At 32.1% G+C, this 23,306-nt stretch overlaps 1 protein-coding gene across 1 annotated transcript; it reads left to right on the forward strand.

Annotated features, from left to right (window-relative positions):
- Window positions 1–11,160: 11,160 nt before the first annotated feature.
- LOC120159903 (zinc finger protein WIP3-like) lies at window positions 11,161–12,992 on the forward strand. Its single transcript, XM_039170415.1, has 2 exons — window positions 11,161–11,803; window positions 12,274–12,992. Exons 1-2 carry the CDS (start codon window positions 11,321–11,323, stop codon window positions 12,697–12,699), a joined length of 909 nt encoding a protein of 302 aa, XP_039026346.1. The 5' UTR covers window positions 11,161–11,320; the 3' UTR covers window positions 12,700–12,992.
- Window positions 12,993–23,306: the final 10,314 nt, after the last annotated feature.

Below are 23,306 nucleotides of genomic sequence, written 5' to 3' on the forward strand. Positions count from 1 at the left end.
AATGAAAACACTCGTGACCTTATCGTGATGGTTGAGGAATTCCCAAAGTGCTCCCCTGGACACCCGACGGCTAAGGTTGTCGATGAACGCGGGTCCACTCCTTCCCGACTTGATGTGACTTCCGAGTTCCCACTTCTGATGCTCTCGCCATTCCAATCGAATTTTGTCCCATTTTGCCATTTTTATATTGGACGACTTATTTATGAATTATTTATGTGTATATATATTTATTTGGGTTTTATAAATTAGGATAAAAATGATAATTACATTTATCTATCTCTATTGACGTTTTGAATGTGAGTATAATATTTATTTCACAAAATACAATTATGAAGTAAACTTATTAAACCTGAAAAGTTTTACTAGGCATTAACCCGACTAAAACTCAACCTGATTCACCCTTTGATATTGGATTTGGATTTAAATACTATGAAAATCAAAGTTAAAGAAGCTTTGAAAGCAATTTACTGTGCAAAAAAGTTGTACATTTGGCCTAAACACATAGGCTTTGTGTTGATTTATTTTCACTTCATAAAGGCTAAAAGCATATATACCAAAATGACAAAAAAGAGATGTGACTCAATTGTGTGATTTGACCATCTTCAATTACGGGCTCTTGTTTTAGTCAGTTGTTAAATTGTCAATCAATGTTCTAAAAGTGAACATCCCTTCTCTTTTTATACTTTTAATTATTACAATCAATTTCTTAGGTTTACAATTGAATAAATGGAAATATATAGGATATAGTCTACTCAATTCTATTAACTTTGTGGATGATGAATTAAGGGTAGTTAGGGTGAGCTCACACCCTCTATAAATTTTAAAATTATATTATATTTTAGATATTTTCTTTATATTTTATATGAGTTATCTAATTGCACACTTTATGAGATTTTATAATTTTGAACTCCTTAAATTTTTTAATATAATTTTTTTAAGTTCGCAAACCCTTACATAAATTTGTATGTCCATCCCTAGACCTGTTTATATAATCTATTATATTTTTTAGGAAAAATATTGGAATTTTAATATTAACACAAACATTAGTATTTTTAGGTTAGATTATGTTGTTTGTTCTAGTTGTTGGTTATATATAATAATATTGCAAAGAATAAGAAATAAATCTACTTTTGAATTTTAAATTTTAAATTAATTGAAATTCAAATGTTGAGAAAATAGGAAAAGTTGAGATTTTTGGAGATTATTTTACTGATTTTTCTCTTTTACCTATATGCCCTCATTTTTTAGCTCTAAAAGGAGACCATCTCCTTCATTTTCAACTTACTCATCTCTTCATTCTCCTATCATCTTCTACATTTTCTCGCTTCATAAAGCATAGTGAATTTTTTTCCGGTAGAATTTACTCCGGATAAAATATTTTTTTTGTTCAAGAAAAGAGCAACACTATTCTGAGTTCTAATTCCTTATTTTGGGTGTACGAAATTTGGAAGGTTGTGTTAATCTTGGGGAAACATCCTTTTTAGGGATTTCACCGATTCAGGCGAAATTGCTTTTAAAGTAGTGACTACATGACACAATAATATTATTTAGTCTTTATTCATTTATCTTTTTATTTTTCCAGTAAGTGTTAACCTTTTGTTTTGCTTTAAACTATTTTTCTAACAATTTAGAAGTAATTTTACTTACTGCAAACACATGACTTTCACAAACAAGTTTATCCTTGATCTATCCAAACTTGAATCACTGGACGTAACCAACTACCGTCGCTGGTCACAAAGAATGATGGTTTTCTTTGAGCAATTAGAAGTTGATTATGTCTTATATGATGCCCAATAATCGATGAAAATGAATAAGCTTTTGTTGTTCCCCAAGATGATACAGCTAAAGCCAAACACGATAAGGATAACAAACTAGTAAGAGGTCATATGCTTTGTCGTATGGCTAACAACCTCTTTGACTTGTTTGTTAATGATACTCTACAAAAGAAGTAAGGAGCGGATGATGCCAGAATCAAGAAGTATGTCGTTGGAGAATGGTTAAAGTTTTAAATGACTTATGATAAGCCCATCATGGACCATGTACATGTCTATGAAAGGCTTGTCCTTGACATCCAAGATGAAGAGATGAAAATGTGCAAAATTCTCCAAGCAAATGTGTTGATCGAAAAACTATCCAAGTCATGGTCAGACTATCGAAATATTTTGAAGCATAAGAAACGAGATATGTTCGTGGAAGAGCTTATTTGCCACATGAAAATCAAGGAAACAAATCATCTTAAAGATAAGGATTTTGCTCCAATAAATGAATTATCTTTTAAATTTAATCTCGTGTTATCTTCATATGGTGCTAATCATAACAGGTTCAAGAATTCTCCCAACTTGAAGAAGAAAAGTATATCTCAATCAAAGAAGGAGACCAACATAAAAAAGACAGAAATCAAACATAAGTCAAATAACCCTATGAGTTACTACGTATGTGGAAAGCATAACAAAAAGTATATCAATTCTTTTACCGTTTTGATCGTCACAAGAAAAATAAAGATAAACCACAAGCAAACTTGATCAAGAATCCAGACGAGGTGATTACTTTTATGGTCTTTGAGGTCAATTTGGTGGAAAATCACATTGAGTGGGTAGTGGAAATTGGCGCTTCCAAACAATACTGTACCAATAGATAAATGTACATAGAGTTTGAAGATGTAAATAAAGGTGAACAAGTCTACATAGGAAACTCCAAAGTTTAGAAGTACTCTGTAAAAGAAAGATCTTACTTAAACTTACTTCTAGAGAAACTCTAACTCTACATAATGTTTTGTATGTTCCTGCGCTACGTAGAAGTCTTATTAGTGGTGGACTCTTGAATAAAGCATGGATTCAATTAGTATTTGAATCTGATAAGCTTGTATTATCTCGTAATGGTGATTATGCGAGGAAAATGGTATTTATGTGGGGGCTATTTCTGATTAAAACTATGACTAATGTTATGAATAAGACATCTACTTCTGATTATACCGTTAAGACGTATGATATGTGGTATGTTATATTAGGTCATGTGAACATTCACTCTTTAAAAATGTCAAACAAATGAACATGTTTCCTAATCTAGATGAAAACAACTTTAATAAAGGTGAAATATGTGTTGAAGCAAAACATGCTAAACCTATTTTCAAAGTTGTTACTTCTAGACAAACTAAACTTTAGAGTTTCAAACAGATTTAGCAGACTTTAGAATTACAAAGAGTAAAGGTGGAAAAAATATATTATATCACTTTTATTGCTGATTACTCTAGATTTTATAAAGTTTATCTCTTGAGGTCTAAACATGAAGATGAAAAAATCTCTTAGTGTATAAAGCAGAAGTACAAAACCAACTTGATAAAAAAATTATATTCGATATGAGAGGATAATATATGGGTAATCTTCTTAAAGAAACTTGTGAGAAAGAAGGCATTATTCATGAGCTTTTTACCCCTTACATTCTATAACAAAATGGCATAGTTGAAAGAAATAATAAAACTTAAAAGAAATGATGGATGCACTTTTGCTTAGCTATGGTTTATTTGATAATATGTGGGGAGAGGTCGTACTTTCTACTAATCATATTCTTAATATAGTGTCTCATAAAATGTTAGGTTGTACTCCATATGAGTTGTGGAAATGTCATGTTCCTAATTTAGATCATCTAAAAGTGTGGGGTACCTAGCAAAAGTAGGGTTGCCTAATTTTAAAAAGAATACTATTGGGCCTAAAACTATTGATGTTGTGTTTATTGGTTATGCTTTAAATAGTGTTGCTTACAAATTTATGTTCTTGCATGATTATTCAATATGTAATATAGAGATGCAATATTCTTTTAAAATATTTTCCTCTTAAAAGCACGATGATCATGACTTAAAATTAGATGAGAATATTTCTTTTTCTAAGAAAACTTCTATAGATAATCAAAATGATAATGAACCTAGAAGAAGTAAAAGACAAGAGGTAGCAACTAATTTTGGACTTTAATTCCTTACTTATTTCATAATTGATATTAATGATTTAGATTCAATTAGTGATTCTATAACAAATGCATTTTTAATATATGAAAATCCAAAAATATATGATGAAACTATTAGTTCTATTGATGTTAGTTTTGGGAGAGATCTATTAAAGGTGAATTATAATTCATTTTATCCAATCATACTTGGGAGTTAGTAGAGTTGTCTAAATGTTGTAAACCTATAAATAATAAATGAGTCTTTAGATAAAAGTTTAGACCGGATGGATCTATACAAAGATATAAGGCAAGACTAGTCGTAAAAGGAATTTCTCAAAAGTTTGGGATTGCCTTTTCTTATACATATTCTCCTGTTACTAAAATCTCTACTATTCGTGTTTTATTTGCTTTATCTTCCATTCATAACTTGTTGATACATTACATGTATGTGAAGACAATCTTTTTGAATAGTGATTTGGATGAAGAGATTTACATAGAACAACCTCTAGGATTCATGGCACCTAGAAAGTAAAATAAAGTTTGTAGACTCAGAAAATCTTTACATAGTCTCAAACAAGCTCCAAAACAATGGTATGAGAAATTTCATAAAACTATTCTCAGTTACAGTTTTATAGTTAATGGTGCAGATGCATGTATGTACTCTAAATGTTTGGATGTGTTATTATATGTTTGTATGTAGATGACTTATTTGATTTTTAATACACATTCTAAAACCATTAAAGAGACTAAATATTTTTATCCACTAAGTTTGATATGACTAATTTGGTAAAAGTTGATGTAATTTTAGGGGTAAAAATGACTAAATTAGATAATGGATACTCGTTAAGCCAGTCTTATTACACAGAGAAAATTTTGAAAAAGTTTAACAGTTTTGATGTAATCTCTGTAAGTACCCATTATGATCCTAGCATTCAACTAAAAAATAAATGGAATAGTGTTTCACAATCTGAATATGCAAAGATTATTGAAGCCTAATGTTCTTAATAAACTATACTCGATTTGACATTGCCTATGTTGTTAGTAGGTTAAATAAATATACTCACAATCCTAGTGGTGAGCATTGAAATGCTCTTAATCGTTTACTTAGATACCTTAAAGGTACAATAAATTATGAACTTCAATTCATTGGATATTTTATAGTTCTTGAAGGATATTTTGATGCAAATTGGGTAACTGACAATGATGAAGTAAGTTTCACTAGTGAGTATATTTTTACTTTAGGTGGAGCAACTATTTCTTGGAAATCTACAAAACAAACGTGTATTGCTTGCTCTATCATAGAATCAGAGTTTATTGCTCTTGATTTAGTTGGACAAGAGGCCGAGTTTCTAAGAAATATACTTGTAGAGATTCCTTTATGGGAGAGATATATACCTCTAGTGTTTTTATTATGTGATTCACAAGTTGTAAATTGTGTTACTAATAATCAATCATACAATGGTAAGAGAAGACACATAAGGATAAGACATGAATATGTGAGACATCTTATAAAGAATGAAGTACTCGCATTGGAGTATGTAAATCTGAAAGGAATTTTGTTGACCCCTTAATTAAAGTATTATGTAGAAAAATAGTTCTTTATTCGTCGAGGGGAATGAGACTTAATCCTATTTGATGAGTAATTCACATCGTATACTCATACCAATCCCTATGATGTATCGTCTACACTTGAGAGCTTGAGTTTTATACTTTTAATGAATTCATAGCCCAAGATTTGGGTGGTCCTAGTGAGACGGACTTGATGGATACACCAATTTATGATGTTGAGTTTTATACTCTTAATGATTCATAGCCTAAGTTTATGAGTAGTCCTAGTGAGACAGACTTGATGAATTCACCGAATTTATAAAATGAGAGGTTGAGCTTAGTAAAAGCTCTTAATGATGTGATAGCTCTAATTGTGGTGGTCTATATTGAGATAGACTTGATGAAACAACCTACATAAGTGTGGAGGATTAATAACCTTCTATGAAACACTTTGAGTCATCTTTCTAAAGCACTTATGAGCATCCTGAGGTATTATTTAGCAAAATTTTTGAACTACCGCTGAACTTAGATAGATCTGAGGTTAGTCGTGAGTTATGAGTTAACCATAATCTTAACAAGTTCAAGATTCATTCATTTGTTAAAGAGAAGAATTATTCATTCTACTATGTACTAGTTCAAATCTAACAAATACTAGTGCTTAATCGACTAATTTCGTTGTAGCTTTTTTCTTTTAATTCTTTTGTGGATTTCTAATTCTTTTAATTATGAAATGATATAAAATAGTTTACGTTAGCTTAAGTGTATTGTTATTATTCCAGTAGTTACCTTTGCGACAAGATTCGTTCAAGATTGTTGGTTATATATAATAATAATAATGCAAAGAATAAGAAATAAATCTATTTTTGAATTTTAAATTAACTAAAATTCAAATGTTGAGAAAATAAGGGAAGTTGAGATTATTTTACTGATTTTTCTCTTAAAAATTTTACCTATATGCCCTTACCTTTTACCTATGAAAGGAGGTTTTCTACTCCATTTCAACTCACTCATCTCTTCATTCTCCTCTTATCTTCTACATTTTCTCTCTTCACAAAGCATAGTGAAGTTTTTCTTTTCCGGTAGAATTTACCCTGTGTAAAATATTTTCCTTTCCTCAAGAAAACAACACTATTTCGAGTTCCACTTCTTTATTTCGAGTGTACGAAATCCAGAAGACTGTCTTAAGCTTGGGGGGCAACATCCATTTTAGGGATTTCACCAGTCCAGGCGAAGTTAATTCTAAGACAGTGACTACACGATGCAATACTATTATTTAATCTTTATTCATTTATCTTATTTATTTTTCCAATAAGTGATAATATTTTGTTTTGCAGTGAGCTATTTTTCTAACACTAGTATTATGCTTAAATTGTATATTTATTCATATGACTTTTTTCGTTTGAGTCTAGACAAAAACAAAATACATAGATTAAAGTTGATAATATTAGAGTAAAAACTAAATCTACTACTAATAGATAGTACAAATTTAACGGATTGAAAAGATTTTAACATGATGGCAAAAACATGAAGAATATCTTTTTCCCCCCTAACTTTACCAGTTTAACAATTTTCTCTTAAACTTTTATTACATGTATTTTACTCCCGCAAACTTTTTTTTTTCCAAACTGCCCCAAATATATTGGAATAATAACAATACACTTGAGCAAACGTAAACTATTTTATATCATTTCAGAAATTGCAAGGCTTAAAACCATAAATTTGCAAGCATGTCGGAATAAGGAGAGATATGGAAGTTGGGTGTTGAAAAGATGGCAAAGTGGAGCGAAAGATGATGAAAAAGCATGCAAGAAACATACAAAAGGAAAGGGTTAAAACATGAAAATCCGTTCACAAAATATTGTCGGCAAAAATAATAATAAAAGAATTGATAAGATTGAGAGCTTAAAGCCTCGATGAGTTTTTATTGCATAATTGGGGGATCAATCTGTCTAAATATCATTTGGTGATTCCTAATGTAGCTGATGCTCTATTTCTTTTATTCTTTCTATATCTTTATATTGGAATTTTTTGGTACTATCATCTTCATTTGCACAAAGATTTTGTAGTTAAAGTTTTGAACCCTTTAAAACCAAAAAAGGTTTAATGCGTGTTTTAGTCCCTTTTTCATAGTTACATTATCAGTTTGTCACGTATATAATTCTTTTGTGGATTTGATCGATCGTTATACCAAGTGACCTCAACGATCAAGGGATTATTGTTATCTCTTGAGGTCTCTAGTTTGAGTATCGCGTATGCATGGGTATAAAAGTTTATTGTTAAATGCTTGAGAATATTTGAGTAGATACTATCTTGTATTCACTAAAAATTATAAAAAAAATATTGTGTAATAAGAGTTTGGCATAATAACATTAGCCCCAACGTTTGAACAAATAGTTACTTTGTCTTCTATTCTTTTTTAAAGCATTTTAGCCCATAACAATTTAAATTTTGGTTAAAATAGTCTTTGTTGGATGGAAATCGTTAGTTGACTAATAGTCGATACATGTTGCTTATATGATATTTTTTATATATGCTTAATTGGTAACATGACATGTACCACGTCATCCAAAGCGATGATGTGGCAGCAATTCGTGTAAATTGTCAGTTAACTAACGATTTTCATCTAACTAAGGCTATTTTGACAAAAAAAATGAAACGTTAAAGGTTAAAATGCTCTATAAATATAGGTGATAAAGTGACAATTTATGCAAAGTTGGAGAACTAATTTGTCATTATCACTGCAAGTTTTAAAATTCTGAAAAGATGTAGAAAAATAGAAAATCATGAAAATTTAGAAAACGAAATCTCAACAATTTAAATTTAATGATTTTAAAAATTGAAAATATACTTAATTTTTTTTTTAAAACTAAAAATTCATTAAAAACTGTGAATTTGTAAAAAAATAAATTAAAATGTAATATATATATATATATATATATATATATATATATATATAATAATGTTTAAAAGGAATTTTGAATTTTAATTTTTTTTATACTTTATATAAAATTTTAATTTTAACACGAATGAAGTGACATCTGTGATAAAAGAATTGTTATTATTTATTGAGGACTCAGATTCAAGCACCATGAAAAGCTAGGGGTGTGAGCGTTTAATGTCAAAGAGTTGTAAATTATCCTTAAACATATATTGTTTTGTACTTACTCCAGAATAATAATAAAAATTCCATTTTTATAATATAAACTGACAAAAGAAGTGTATAAAATATCAAGCTAATAAGTTAATTACTTGTTCGCCCTGGGCCAGGGTAACAGGGGCACCCACTCAAGGCCCATAAATTAAAAAAATTAATATAATATTTTATTTTCTTTATAATAATTTTAAAATTTTGTTAAATAAAATAAAATGGTCCATAAATTTATTAAGGTGTCAATTGTTATTATTGAATTTTATATTAATGTTGATAAACAGTTTCACTTCCTATAAAACTTTACTTTAACATTTTTTCCTATATTTTAAAAAAATTCAATTGAATCTCTTTAACTTTGGTCTCTTCAAATTCTCACCATTAATTCAACAATCTCTTTTCCGGTTTTCCATATCCATGAAAATTTTATTGACATCATTTTTTTCTCTTCAAAACTCAGTGAGAGAAGAATATTTAAGTATAATTAGTCCGTTTTTTCTCTTCCATATTTCACAATTCCTCTGAAAATTATTACTCACTTTTTTAATTTCTCATAAACACAAAGTCATAATTGTTTATCATCAATTGTGGTGCTTAAATCATATTGAAGATTGTTCTTAAAATTTTAGGTATGATCATGTTTCCAAATTCTTTCTTTTGATTTTTATATATTTCCAAACTTTAGATAAGATTGTTCTTTTATTTTCAAATGCTATGTTATTTACTGAGAAAAATACGTTGAAAAGTATTGATGTTGACACTATCACCAATGATTTTACATCAAGAAATATTCGAAGACAATATTTTTTTATAAGTATTTGTTTACTTAAATATATTTTTGTATTTTTGATATTGTAATGAATTATTATTGTTTAATTCAATAAAAAATCTAATAAAAATTATATTACATATTTTTTAAATTTCATTTGAATTAGGGTAATATAACAGTTGTTTGGGTAATATAACATGTGGTGGATTGTGATTAATGTGGTTTTAATCTTAATCAACGGTATGTATAATTTGTATAAAAAGTTTTTTTTAATATAAATTCATTAAATCACATATTATATTATTAATTTTGTGGTCGAGCTCTCAATTTAAATAAAAAAAAGAACTCTTATTTACCATTAAATCAAATAATAAATTTTTAAAATTTAAAAATTTAATGCGAAAGGAAGGAATAAGATTTGAAATTTAAGCATGAATCTAGTGGCCTCTATGGTAAATGAATTGTTATTATTCTTGAGGATTCGGGTTCGAGCACTACAAATGGCATGGATATGAGCGATCAATATCGAAAGATTGAGAGTAAATTAATAGAACAAATGAATTATATAATTTTATTCAACTAAATACTTTTGTGGTTCAAGAACGAAGCACATTTTATTAAATACTAAGTTGAATAAATATGATTAATTATCTTAATCAAAGCTTAAAATGATCGAGTTTCTTACTAAATTGATATTTACCGAGTCAAATAAAAACCATGCGTTTGCTTCTTTTGTAAATCTAAGATGTTTCATTACAATAATTAATTTTAATTAGGTGAACGGGCAAATTCATTAGGTCAAAATGTTGAAAAGAAAACCCTGGTGTATATCACCCTGATTTCACAAAATTATTTTCTATTAGTATAAGGTAATTACACTACAATATATATTCAAACAGTAACAAATTTGTTAAGGGTTGATGATGGATAAGTGTCTATCCTGAAATTTATTTTTTTCCGATTAGTTACTTATTTTATTGATAGTGTCCACTCTGAAACCCGAATTTTCTTATGTTAATTACTTGTTTTACTGATATTGTCCATCCTATTAAAAAAATTAGCATATTCTTATCCACCCTAAAAATATTTATAAATTCACTACTGTGTTCAAAGATAACTCTTAAATATTTGAGCTTTTAAAATATAATAATAATTTCTTTATTACTGAGATAGGTTAGTTCGATTTCACAAAATAATATGTATGTGGCAAAATGGCTATGTTTTTTTTCTTTTCCAGCAGCCTATGTTGAAATCACGCCTTCATATACCTGATTGAACCACAGATATATATGAGTCTAATTTATTCATCGTTGCCAATAAAATTATTTCTTGTCTAAATAATAAATTGAACGTTGTATATTATATAATATAACATTCTTTTTCTCTTTCCAAGAAAATACAATTAATTTTTTGACCCTTTAATTTCAGTTTCCTGTTGTTTTAGGTATTGACTAAAAATGCTTTTAGGTCATCTGCTGCAATGTGTTTTGGGTTGGTCAATTTCATCATTTACTCGATGGAAATAACTCAAAGATCACTGTTTCTGATCAATATATGTGTTTATGGTTTAGGGATGGACATATGTTTTTATCTTTGGGAGACAAATTTAAAATTTTAGATAATCCTATTAGTTACCCTCAATCCAACCCTAGATGGTACTGTTGTAGGATTCTCTTGTGTTTATATTTGTGCATGTCATTTTCTTAAACCCCACCACTAATCTCTCTTTAAGATTTTCACTCTCTCATGTTCTTCCCCTAAATCAAACAAATGACAATGGTGGGAAAGGAGGAAAAAAAGTGTACTTGGTCCTAAAGGACAAACCAAACCAACTTTCATAAACCAGCTGCTATATTTGCAAGGCTCGAGGCTTTTTCATACACATAAAAACAACTCAAAATTCTTCAATCTTTTTCCTGATGATGAAGATGGGGTTTAGGAGCTATCAAGTTGAGGAACTCCAAGCTCCTACTTTCATTGAATGGCTCAAGCCATCTTCCTCTCCTACTCCTCCTTCACTGCTATCGCTATCGTCATCATCATCGTTATCGGAGCAGCAGCAACAAGGGCGGGAAACTATTCAATGCCTACCCCTTTTAAGCAGGCTGACGGAGAACAAATCATCGAAACAGAATATTGTTAAAGAAGAAAAGATGGAGAAAGTTGCAGTTTCTTTGCACATTGGGTTGCCTAACAGTTGTGCAACAGATCCAGTTTTTGAAAATAAGGTTTTTAAGGAAGAAGAAGAAGAAGAACCCTCCAAGAAAAGATGCTTCCATGGTTGTTCTTTCAACACAGAGAGTAGGTTTTGGATCCCAACACCAGCACAGATCCTCGTCGGCCCCATGCAGTTTGCTTGTTCCATATGCAGCAAGACTTTCAATAGGTACAATAACATGCAGGTCAGTCGATTTTTCATCTTCCTGTGTTTAATCTTATGAACCAAGCAATTATTTTCATTTTCAATCGGTTTTAGTCCTTATTGCATGCAAAAATATGTTCGTTTTGAGTCAATTCGTCGATATTCTTTGAGAAAATTTCCACAAAATTATATATCTAAGTAATCTTTGGGAAAAAAAATTATCTTGTTCATGTAGAACATACAAAGAAAAATGATTACATAAAGACTATAATTAAGAAAGGGGTAGGAATTGATTAGGAAAAATTAAAGCAAAGGTGTGGGATTTTAATTTGAGCAGCTTTGGATTCTTATCTTTTTTGTTGAGTAAAATCTCCACTCTTTAATCATTCAATTTCCACTCTTTAATCACTTTAACTATTCAACTTGATGCTCCTTGGAGTTGCCTTTTTTGCTTAGTAAACATATCTTAAACATCACTAGCTGCAAATTAACATCAAAATCTGAATACAGATGCATATGTGGGGGCATGGATCAGAGTACAGGAAAGGGCCAGATTCACTCAAAGGAACACAACCAGCTGGAATGCTGAGGCTGCCATGCTATTGCTGCGCTCAAGGCTGCAAGAACAACATCAACCACCCACAAGCCAAGCCGTTGAAAGACTTCCGGACACTCCAAACTCACTACAAGAGAAAACATGGCGCAAAGCCGTTCATGTGTCGGAAATGCGGGAAGCCGTTCGCTGTCAAGGGGGATTGGAGAACACACGAGAAGAACTGTGGGAAGCTGTGGTATTGCACCTGTGGATCAGATTTTAAACACAAAAGATCACTTAAAGATCACATCAGGTCATTCGGCAAGGGCCATTCTCCTCATCCTTCGCTCGAAGGCTTTGAAGAGCTCGACAAGGAATGCACCACCGGCTCCGACGACTAGGCCATTTGATTTCCAAGTACCCTTTAACTTGTACCATGTTTCTAAATTAGGTTATGGCTTTAAAAGTTTCCCAGGCTTAATCCTAATAAGCTTTGTGGTTGAGGGCTGAGCCTCGGAAACTTTTTAGACGCTTCGCTAAGTGGGAATAAGAAGGAAAAGAAAAGGGTTACCTCAAGTGGTGAAGTAGATGAATTTTCTTCTCTTCAATGGTGGAGATTTGAAGCAAATTTGGATTATTTTCTAAGGGAGAAAAATTATCAGCTTCATTCCTAACTGGTAATCTTTTAATAGGATGGGGGATTTGTATTGTTTGCTAGACAATCAAAGATTATAACTTTCAATCAATCATGTTTTTTATGCTTTTTAATTCTGAAGTTTAGTATATATCGTTTACATGTATGCATGCTTGACAAGAGTTTGACCTATATATTAAAGGTTTCATAAACATTTTTCAATTAAAGTAAAGCTTGTAGTTTGTTAATTCTAAAGAACAATGGTTAAACCCTAATAACCTAAGAAGAACCAAGTTAATGAATAATATTTTTCATTAAAAAAATTCAATATTAACATGCTTTATTCATCTCTTTTGAGTATTTGACTGTAAGTTAAAGGGACATCAAAAAAGTTTGGTTAAATATTTGATTACCTTAATTACCCAGGCACCAACCACGCGCATACAATGGTTAAACCCTAATAACCGAAGAAGAACCAAGTTAATTATTAATTTTTTTCATTAAAAAAGTTATTTGATATATACAGTGTATAATTTTATTTCACACAAATTTATCTAATTAACTTCACATGTTTATTTAAAGGTTACGGTTTTAGGGTTTATAAGTTATGATTTAGGTTTAAATTGAGTGTTAGAATTTAGTTTTTAAAGTTTATGATTTTGGGTTAAGATTTTATATTTAGGATTTTAGATTAAAGTACGAACAAAGTGACCTTAATGGTAAAATAATTGTTGTTATACCTTGAGCTTCTGAGTTCAAGAACCAGGAATGTCATGAGTGTGAATGTTCGATGTCAAATGATTGAGAGTTATCTTTGAACATATAATGCCTTGCATTTACCATATATTAATAAAAAAAGGATTTGTGAATAAAATAGACCGGCTATGTAAAATAATTTTTATACAATTTACGAATCAAATAATAACCTTTATAAATATAAAAAGATGTTTTATAAAAAATATATCTATTTATATACAAAAATCTTTTATAATCATTCGTGTCTTATCTATTTATCGACTAATCTAGTTTAGATACTATAAATGACTATAATGGTGGTAATCATTCTAACTTAACTTGTCCATATATAACATAATGATTTGCGGTTTATGTAACCTATCATATCATCTAATTAGACTGTTTGATAGTTATTATACTTCCGTTAGTAAAGTTTTTTTTAAAATATTTTAGTTTAAAAAAATTATTTTGATTACAAAATCAATGTCAAACAGGTAAAAATAAAAAAAAATTACGGTGAAAACGATAATTTTAAACCAACCGCAAAAGATAGGATTTCTAACCTTTTCATTTTCAACTTTGTTTTTGGAAACAAATTAGATTTTTACTCAAACTAATGAATGAGCAGTTTAACACTAAACCAAACAAACTTTTGGGTTTTAAATGCACTACATATGCTGTATATATTGAATACTAGTCTAAACTTATCTTAACATTAAAACTATATATTTTATTCTTATCTTTTCTTAATTATTTATATTTTATTCTTATTTTAACTTATAAAATATATTTTAATTTTTTAAAATTATTCTTATAATATTTCAATTTATAAATATAAAAATTAAAACAAAACAAAATATATTTTTAAATTAAAATAAAATAATATATATAATAAAAATAAGAATAAAATATATGTTTATGTTAAAATAAGAATAAATTATATTTAATAATTTAAGGTAAGACTAGAATATATTTAATAATTTAGTTTAAGAATATAATATATGTAATAAGTTAAAATAAAAATAAAATATTATTTTAGGTTAAGACAAGAACAAAGTAGATTTAATAATTTAGAATAAAATGTAAGTTTAGAAGGATATTTAAACTACCACGTCATCGCTTCCGTTAACTGTTAACGGTTATTGGCTTGATTGAATGCATTTAAATAATTAGGTGCTCCAATTTGAAAAATTAAAAAGTAATGGTCAAAATGAAAAGAAACTATAGTTAACTATTCTCCAGTGTAGTTTACCCTAAAAAATCGTGTGACCATTAGACCAATCCATCGATGGAATATATTTCGTGTCTCCAATTGGACTAAATATTTTTGACCTCTCCTTCCAACGCATGAGTTGGATCCTCGTCCGTAGATGGCCCAAGCCCAGCAAAGGAAACATTGACAAACACTATTACAATCATCTTCACCTGAACACATGTCGGGTTGTTTATTGTTAGGTTTTAATTGAATAAATTAATTGAATTAAATTCAATTTGATTAATAAAATTAATTGTTTTCAAAGTTCAGTTATTATTTAATTTAATTAGAAATCGATTAATTATAAATTAAATGAAAATATTAAACGTTAAATGCAGTATAGATATTAGATATTTAGTTCTATTGGTTGTCTTAAAATTTGTTTAAATTTATAGATATTTAGTTCTATGTTGAGAAACAACCAACGTTCAGAATAATAATCGTTTAATAAAATAATTCATAACAGCCTTTATGAAAAATAATTATGTTCATAAAACTATGTTCAGAATAGCTGTTATTCAAAATGATTTGTATGAAGAATAGCTTTGTCACACAAAAACTGGTTTATATGAAGTCATTTCCACCAAGTATTCTATAGAAAATGTTTCTCTCGATGTAATTTCGTCAAGTGCATCCCTATTATTTAAAAATAGTTAAAACTAGTCTAATATGTTAAGAAAAATGAAAAAAAATATACCCATTATTTATAATAACAAAATATTAAAATTTTAAATCATGTTATTTTCCTATTCATCATGTTGGTGTATACTTTGTGTAGGTATATTTTCTACTTTAACTGACTTATACATTTTGGTTTTTGATGGAGCTTTTATTGTGTTATTGGGTTGATCATATATTAGTTTATTATGGTGTGCAATTGAGAGTTTCGTAAGCTATTTTTATAACAAGCGATTAAGTAACTAGTGAGAATAATTTCAGGAAGAGAACAATTAGAATAATATTGTACGGGAAACGTACAATTAGCATGAAGGAAGTTAGGTTAATTTTTTTTTTTAGAGAAAATAACCTCAGTGACCAAATATCCCATATAATATACGCTTTTAACCAACTTTTTCCGGATTTGCCAAAATGACCAACAAAATCGCAATGCGATCGCTAATTCGCAACGCGATCTCCATTATCGCAAATTCGCGTTGCATTTTCGCAATGCGATAGTTGAAAATCGCGTTGCGATGGTCTACAGTGTCGTTGCAATTTTCCCAATTCGCAATGCGAATAAGTAAATCGCAACGCGAATTGGGAAAATCGCAATGCGAATAAGTAAATCGCAACGCGAATTGGGAAAATCGCAATGCGATATTGACTATCGCAATGTGATAATACAAAATCGCAACGAGATACTTACTTTCGCAACGCGATACTGACTTTCGCAACGCGATTCTGACTTTCGCAACGCGATAATACATAATCGCAATGCGATTTTCAAAGCGCCATTAGTATCCTGGCCAAGTATTTTATTTTAAATTCCAAACACGAATATTAATATTGGAACACTGAACCGTCCATAGTATATCCCGTAATCGCAACTCATAACCTAAAACCTAAAATCACAACTCAGTCCCATCTCCATCTCTCACTCTCTCACCCATCTCCGACGAAATTCGTCCCCATCTCCGGCGAAATCCGTCTATCTCCATCTCTCAGAGCCACCCTCACAATCAGAAATGGAAAATCAACCAAATCAACCAACGAGGGTTAGTTTTTTAATTATTTTCTTTTTGAAATTTTTGCATTATTATTAGGTTTTTCATATTGAAATTGATGATAAGTTTACTGGTAATTTCAATAATAGATTAACCATTTCACTTAGATTGCTTATTAAATCAACCGAGAATCGCAACGCGAAATGCAAATCGCAACGCGATTTTAGTTTCGCGTTGCGATTCTCTCTTTGCGATAGTCAAATTCGCGTTGCGACAGTCATTTTCGTGTTGCGATTTTCATTTTCAGAAACTATTCTTCTTTTGCAAATTGAAACTTGAATGAATTGCATTACTTCAACCAAAAAACAAAGACAAATACGAAATTCACAGTGTTGCAAATTTAAGTTTGAAGAATAAACTACTACTCTTTATGTTTATTATTGTTTTTGGTATATCTTCACAGTGTAGTTTTTGGTATATCTAATTTAGTATGTTTATTGTTTTTATAGAACTTTTATTCGGCTCAATTGACCTTGAGAAATAAAGTCAGCCTGGCCAAAACAATTGCGTTGAAGCTTTCACCTGCACAAAGAAAAATGTTTGAGGATACATGCTTCGGGCCATGGCTGAAAGTACAATATCCCGGTGGAGATGCGATGTTGACACACCTGCTTCTTCAAACCATGACTAGCGATCTACCAGAGACTATACAACGTCGTGATGAAGAGATATGGTTTGATTTTCCACCGGCGTATACGTGTTTTGGGCGGGAGGAGTTTTGCTTAATCACCGGTCTACGCTTCGGACACGATGATGTAGGTCGGTACACTAGACACATTACCCGCCCATCATGGCTATCCCGGGTTTTTCCTGAGCTGGAGAGGCCGAGTCTACACGTAGAAGACCTGACAAGATTGTTGAATAATAAAGACGGTTTTACTCGGATGGATGACGTCGACGTTGTCCGAGTATGCCTTCTAATTCTTTTGCATGCCGGCTTTTTAGGCAGAGAGGCCAAACAACCTATTCCAAATGATCTAATCAAATTGGTAGAAGACCTAAATGCGTGGAACCTGTTTCCGTGGGGCTCGTATTTATGGAAAGCTACATGGAATAAGTTATCGTCTGCCTTGGATGATCGAAAAAGTTTACATGGCGATGGTTCCAAATACACTTTGACAGGCTTTATTTGGGCCTTTAAGGTAAGAATTTTTATATGATGTTTCCAAAATTATAAGTAATTATTTAACAATTACTAATGTTTGTTATTATATTGTTTGTAGATTTGGATATTTGAGGCCTTTCCCGCCATGAAGACATATGCAATAAAAACTTCAAATGATATTCCCAGGGCTATTTCCTGAAAGAGGAAACGGACCTTGCAATGGGAAGATTTACTAAGGTATACGACAATAAATAATGTAAGTTAACATAAATACTACCATATGTTTATAAACAAGTTATTACTAGTACACGTTTAACTTTGTTTGAGCTTTTATATTGTTAGGAGGCCAACACTCCTCTACAGAGGCTGACACCCACGGAAGCTGAGCTTGCCACTGATTGGTGGCAAGCTAGTAAGCGTTGTTTTGATGGAACGGTTGATGAGCAGCCTCCACTTCGGGAGCCATCACCTCGCCCAGAGCTATCACCTCACCCAGAGCCATCATCTGATCGACCCGGCTATACACCTCCACAACGACAGCTATCACCTATTCTGTCACATCATCGAGCCTCTTCTCCACCATCACCGCAAGATAGGTGACCGGCAAAGATGCCACGACATTTATCTCCCTGTTCTCCACCTCCACCTCAACGGGATGAGTTAGGGGAGTTACGTGATGAGGTCAATGCCTTGCGTGAGGAGGTCGGTACTTTACGCAAAGACGATGGTGCTGGCGTGTTGAGGTGTCTACATTACGCGGTGAGGTAGCCGCTCTACGTGAGATGGTAGCATCGTTGCAGAATGAGGTTCATACTCTACGCAACGAGGTAAGTTTAAGATTTTTCATACTCGTAATTCATTCGGTTGCTGCCAATACTGCTAAATTGTTTTGTTAGTATTTGTTTTTGGTTTTGTTTTTGTCTTTTGGTTGAAGTAATGCAATCCATTCAAGTTTCAATTTGCAGAAGAAGAATAGTTTACTTTCGCAACACGAAAATGACTATCGCAACGCGGAAATGGCTATCGCAATGCGAAATGAAAATCGCAACGACAAAATCGCAACGCGAAATGAAATCGCAACGACAAAATCGCAACGCGAAATGAAAATCGCAATGCGATTTGTGTTTCGCGTTGCGATTTTGTCGTTGCGATTTCATTTCGCGTTGCGATTTTGTCGTTGCGATTTTCATTTCGCATTGCGATAGCCATTTCCGCGTTGCGATAGTCATTTTCGCGTTGCGATTTTAAGTTTCGTGTTCGAAAGTAAACTATTCTTCTTCTGGAATGTTTATATATGTTGTCCTTTTAAATGTTTATATAAGTGCTTACTTCTGGAATGTTATCTGAGCATTTTGTGAACTATGATAGAATAATGACTTGGGTGAATACAATGCTAGTTTGAAACATATTTGTCTTTGTTTAATATCATGTCTGTTTATTTACTGATTTATGTATTAATTTTTTTAGCGGCCCGATAAGGTGGATGCTTTACGTCGGGTTTTCCTTGCACGACGGAGTTCACGCATCAGACGGCGTAGACGTGCTATTACGTCTCCGTTCACCCCAATGGTGCGAAGACTCCGCAAGAAGAAGCCCGACTCACCGGTCATCCCTCAAGAGTCCCCTCCAATCGTTCAAGAGGCCCCTATTCTCCCTCAAGATTCCCCCCCCACCGTTCAAGAGGCCACTGTCATCGTTGAAGAGGTCCCTCCTACCATTCCAGAGCCCGATTCACATGGGGTAATATATCGAAGTATTGAGAAACCCCCACTGGTTCCGGACATGATAGATGAGAGTTGGCTCTCGTATGAGTTACCGGCTAGTACCCTTCCGGTATCTGAAGTGGAGAGGAGACAACTACCGGAAATAATTGTGGATAATACCCTTTGGGCTAAGACCGCAGTTGATTTTTATCTACATGAGCAGAGCCAAGGGTGTTACACTGACATCAGCAAACTCAACGATGAAATGTTTTTGTTGCTTGATCGGTCTTGGTGGGGTGTGCTATTAGGGGTTGAAGACAGTGGCTATTTGGATGGGGAGGTAAGTCTTATATTTGTCTTATATATGATTTTGATTAATTTGTTTAAAAATTAATGTAATTCACTAATATATGTATTTTTTTGTAAAACAGCATATCGATGCGTGGGTGTCACGTCTACTAATAATAAGGAAGTTTAGGAAAAATAAAAAAAATTTGCTATATACAATAATGCCGACGGCTTTTCACGCAGTTCATTTGAAGAATCAACGAGATGAATCATTTTTGTTGGGCAATGGACAAGCTAAACTTTATCCTGCATGGTGGGAGGTCGATAAGGTTAGTGTTTATTTTTTAAATTTTTTAAAGGTCTTCATAAATAAGTGCGCAAATAAATGAATTATTACTTATGATCGCAGGTGTTTATCCCTGTTTTGGAACGTCATCACTGGCTTCTCATCCAACTTCAGCTCCAATCCCTGAAGATAATAGTGTATGACAGCATGATCAATTACATATCACTGTCTGATTTGAGAGATATTTTCAAGGGATGGAGCTCTCATTTGGCTAAATTCTTGGATGGGATTAAGTATTGAAGTCATTCTGGACACAAGAAGCCAAAGAAGTTCAATGTCACAGTTGTCAGAGACGAGACCGCGCCACAGCAATCGCCGGGAGCCAGAGGGGATTGTGGTCCTCTCGTATGCCTTTGCTTGGCGCGTTTGACGACGGGAAGCACAGAGTTTTTACCTCCCACCGATAGAGAGAGAGTTGCAGTAGGCTTGTGGTTTCGGCATTATATGGCTAGAGCAATATATTCGAGACACTGCCTACCTGCATCCGCGTTATGAAAGTGTCCATTGTTAATTGGTAAGTCAAATGCAAGTTTTGTTAACATATATACTCCTTTTGGTTTGAAAATGTTTGGTTAAGTACCTAGAATTCAATAATTTGCTGTTTGTAGGTTTTAGATGTGTAGGAAGTCTTGTTTGAGCAAATGTTTGGTTTCTGCAGGTTAATCCTTAAGTGAGCTGCGTGAAATGGATGTACGGGGTCACAAAGTTGTTGATTCATTGATTCAATAATTGATGAAGAAATAAGAATTATTATTATTTTTTGATTGTTTAATTGATTTGTAAAAGATGATTTGTAAATGTTGATTTGTTTAATTGATGTGTACATAATTTGTGTTGAAATGTAATAGTTGATTTGTTGATTTTCAATCTGCTTTATGTTGAAGGCAAAACAGACTATCGCAACGCGAAATGGCTATCGCAACGAGAAAATCGCAATGCGAAATGAAAATCGCAATGCGAAATGAAAATCGCAACGAGAAAATCGCAATGCGATTTTCATTTCGCATTGCGATTTTCTCGTTGCGATAGCCATTTTCGCGTTGCGATAGTCAAATGAATGCCTAATAAGTGATAACAACTGAACATATCATAGCAATGTTCAAACTCAAGTTACTAATACATGCCTAACTGAAAATGTTAAAAGTGCACACATAAAATACACATAATGCAAGTTTTGTTAACATATATACTCCTTTTGGTTTGAAAATGTTTGGTTAAGTACCTAGAATTAAATAATTGTTAAAAGTTTATGCATGTTAATCCTCGTTGCCTTTTTTATTTCGCATTGCGATTCTATCGTTGCGATTTGCATTTCGCATTGAGATGGTCAAATGATTGCCTTTCGGCAACGCGATTCTGACTTTCGCAATGAGATAATACAGAATCGCAATGCGAGTTTCAAAGTTCGCAACAGGTTTTAGTTTCGCAAGCCAAATTTTTTGTGTATATATCTACGCAGCAGCAACAACTCATAACCTAAATCCCTAAATCGCAACTCATTCCATCTCCATCTATCACTCTCTCCGGCGACATCCGTTCCTATATCCAACGACATCCTTCCCCATCCGGCAACAGGTCTTAGTTTCGCATCTCGTTTGTTTAGTTACAACCATGAAATCATCTAATGTTGATCATGTTTGGATAGATTTGTGTTTTGGAGGGTCATGGGAGAATGTTCATGGTGTTTTACAATATATGCCTTTACCCATGAATCTTCAACTAAAACTGTCATTAAAGAAGTTAACTTATGAAACCCTAATGTTACATGTTTCAAAGAAATTGAATTTAGAGCCCCTAAGTGGATTTAGGCTATCTTATCAGAGAAATGGTAAAATTTATTTGTTAACCGACAATGAAGATGTTGAACGATTCATTGCTTACATTAATGTTTCAAGTGATGATGTTACATTGTATGTTGTTGAACCTAGAAGTAGTATTGTTGGGTCAGTAGCGGGTAGTAATCAACTAAGTGGGTCTCAAAACCCACAGCCTTTCTCTAATCCAAATCCAAATCAACTTTCAGCACCAAATTCCGGTTTTCGTATTGACCAATTAGACGATGATGAGCCAAGAGAAAAAATTGCGAGTACTAGTCAGTATTCGAAATTTGATCTTGGTCAATACCCGGACTTTGATATTGGTCAATACACGGATTTTGATGATGTTTCAGAAGAAGAAACAGACCATGCGTGTAATGATTTTGATATTGGTCAATACCCGAATTTTGATGATGAAACACCCGTTGCCGAGGAAGATGTTGTTGATGATAATGAGGAGGAAGTTACGACTGTGAATGAACATGTTGAACATCCATTATGTAATTCATATAATCCTGAAGAAGAAAAAGAAGAAGAAAAAGTCCCCGAAGAAAAGAAAATGCCACGAGAGTATAACTGGAATATGCCAGAATTACTTCAGCTACCGGAAGAAGAGTTGGCAAAGAAAGCAGTTGATTGTTACACAAAAGTTATTCGTATCAAGAAAGATGATTGTTTTGATACAAAGGAAGACTTGAAGATAGCTTTGTATACGAAATGTGTGGAAGATGGCTATCAACTAAAAGTTAACAAATCAAGCAAAGATCGTTTTGAAACAAGGTGTACGATTGACAAAAACTGTACGTGGCGTATGATTGTAAAGAGGATAAAAGATTGCACAATGTTTCAAGTTAGGACTTTTATTGATAAATATACATGTTCAAGAACCCAAAATTTTCCTCACCATAGACAGGCAAACAAAAAGGTGTTGGGTGGTTTTCTGGCTGAGTTAATGTTTTTGAATGACAGGGTATATCGGGGACATGAAATTATGACTGACATGAATGCTCGGTTCAAGATTAGTATATCATATTCTCAAGCTTGGAGAGCCAAATGTTATGCCTTGGAATTATTGAGGGGGTCGCCAGAAGCATCGTTTGCCCAACTGCCGGCTTATTGTCACAATTTAAAGCTGAAAAATCCTGGGTCGGTAACTCATATCAAAACAGATAGAGATGGACGCTTTGAGTTGCTATTTATTGCCATTGGTGCTGTGGTTAGTAAATCAATATAATTCTGTTGACTCATTTCTGTTAGTTACATGCATTTCACATTTAAATGATTATATTTCTTGTGTATATTATTTTGTAGATTCGTTCGTTTATTACTTGCATGCGCCCAGTTATTATAGTTGACGGAGCACATTTGAAAGGTCGATACCTTGTAGTAAACTTATTAGCA

This window comes from Hibiscus syriacus, unplaced genomic scaffold, assembly GCF_006381635.1.
Source record: "Hibiscus syriacus cultivar Baekdansim isolate YM2019G1 unplaced genomic scaffold, ASM638163v2 tig00111387_pilon, whole genome shotgun sequence".
Classification (NCBI taxonomy): domain Eukaryota; kingdom Viridiplantae; phylum Streptophyta; class Magnoliopsida; order Malvales; family Malvaceae; genus Hibiscus; species Hibiscus syriacus.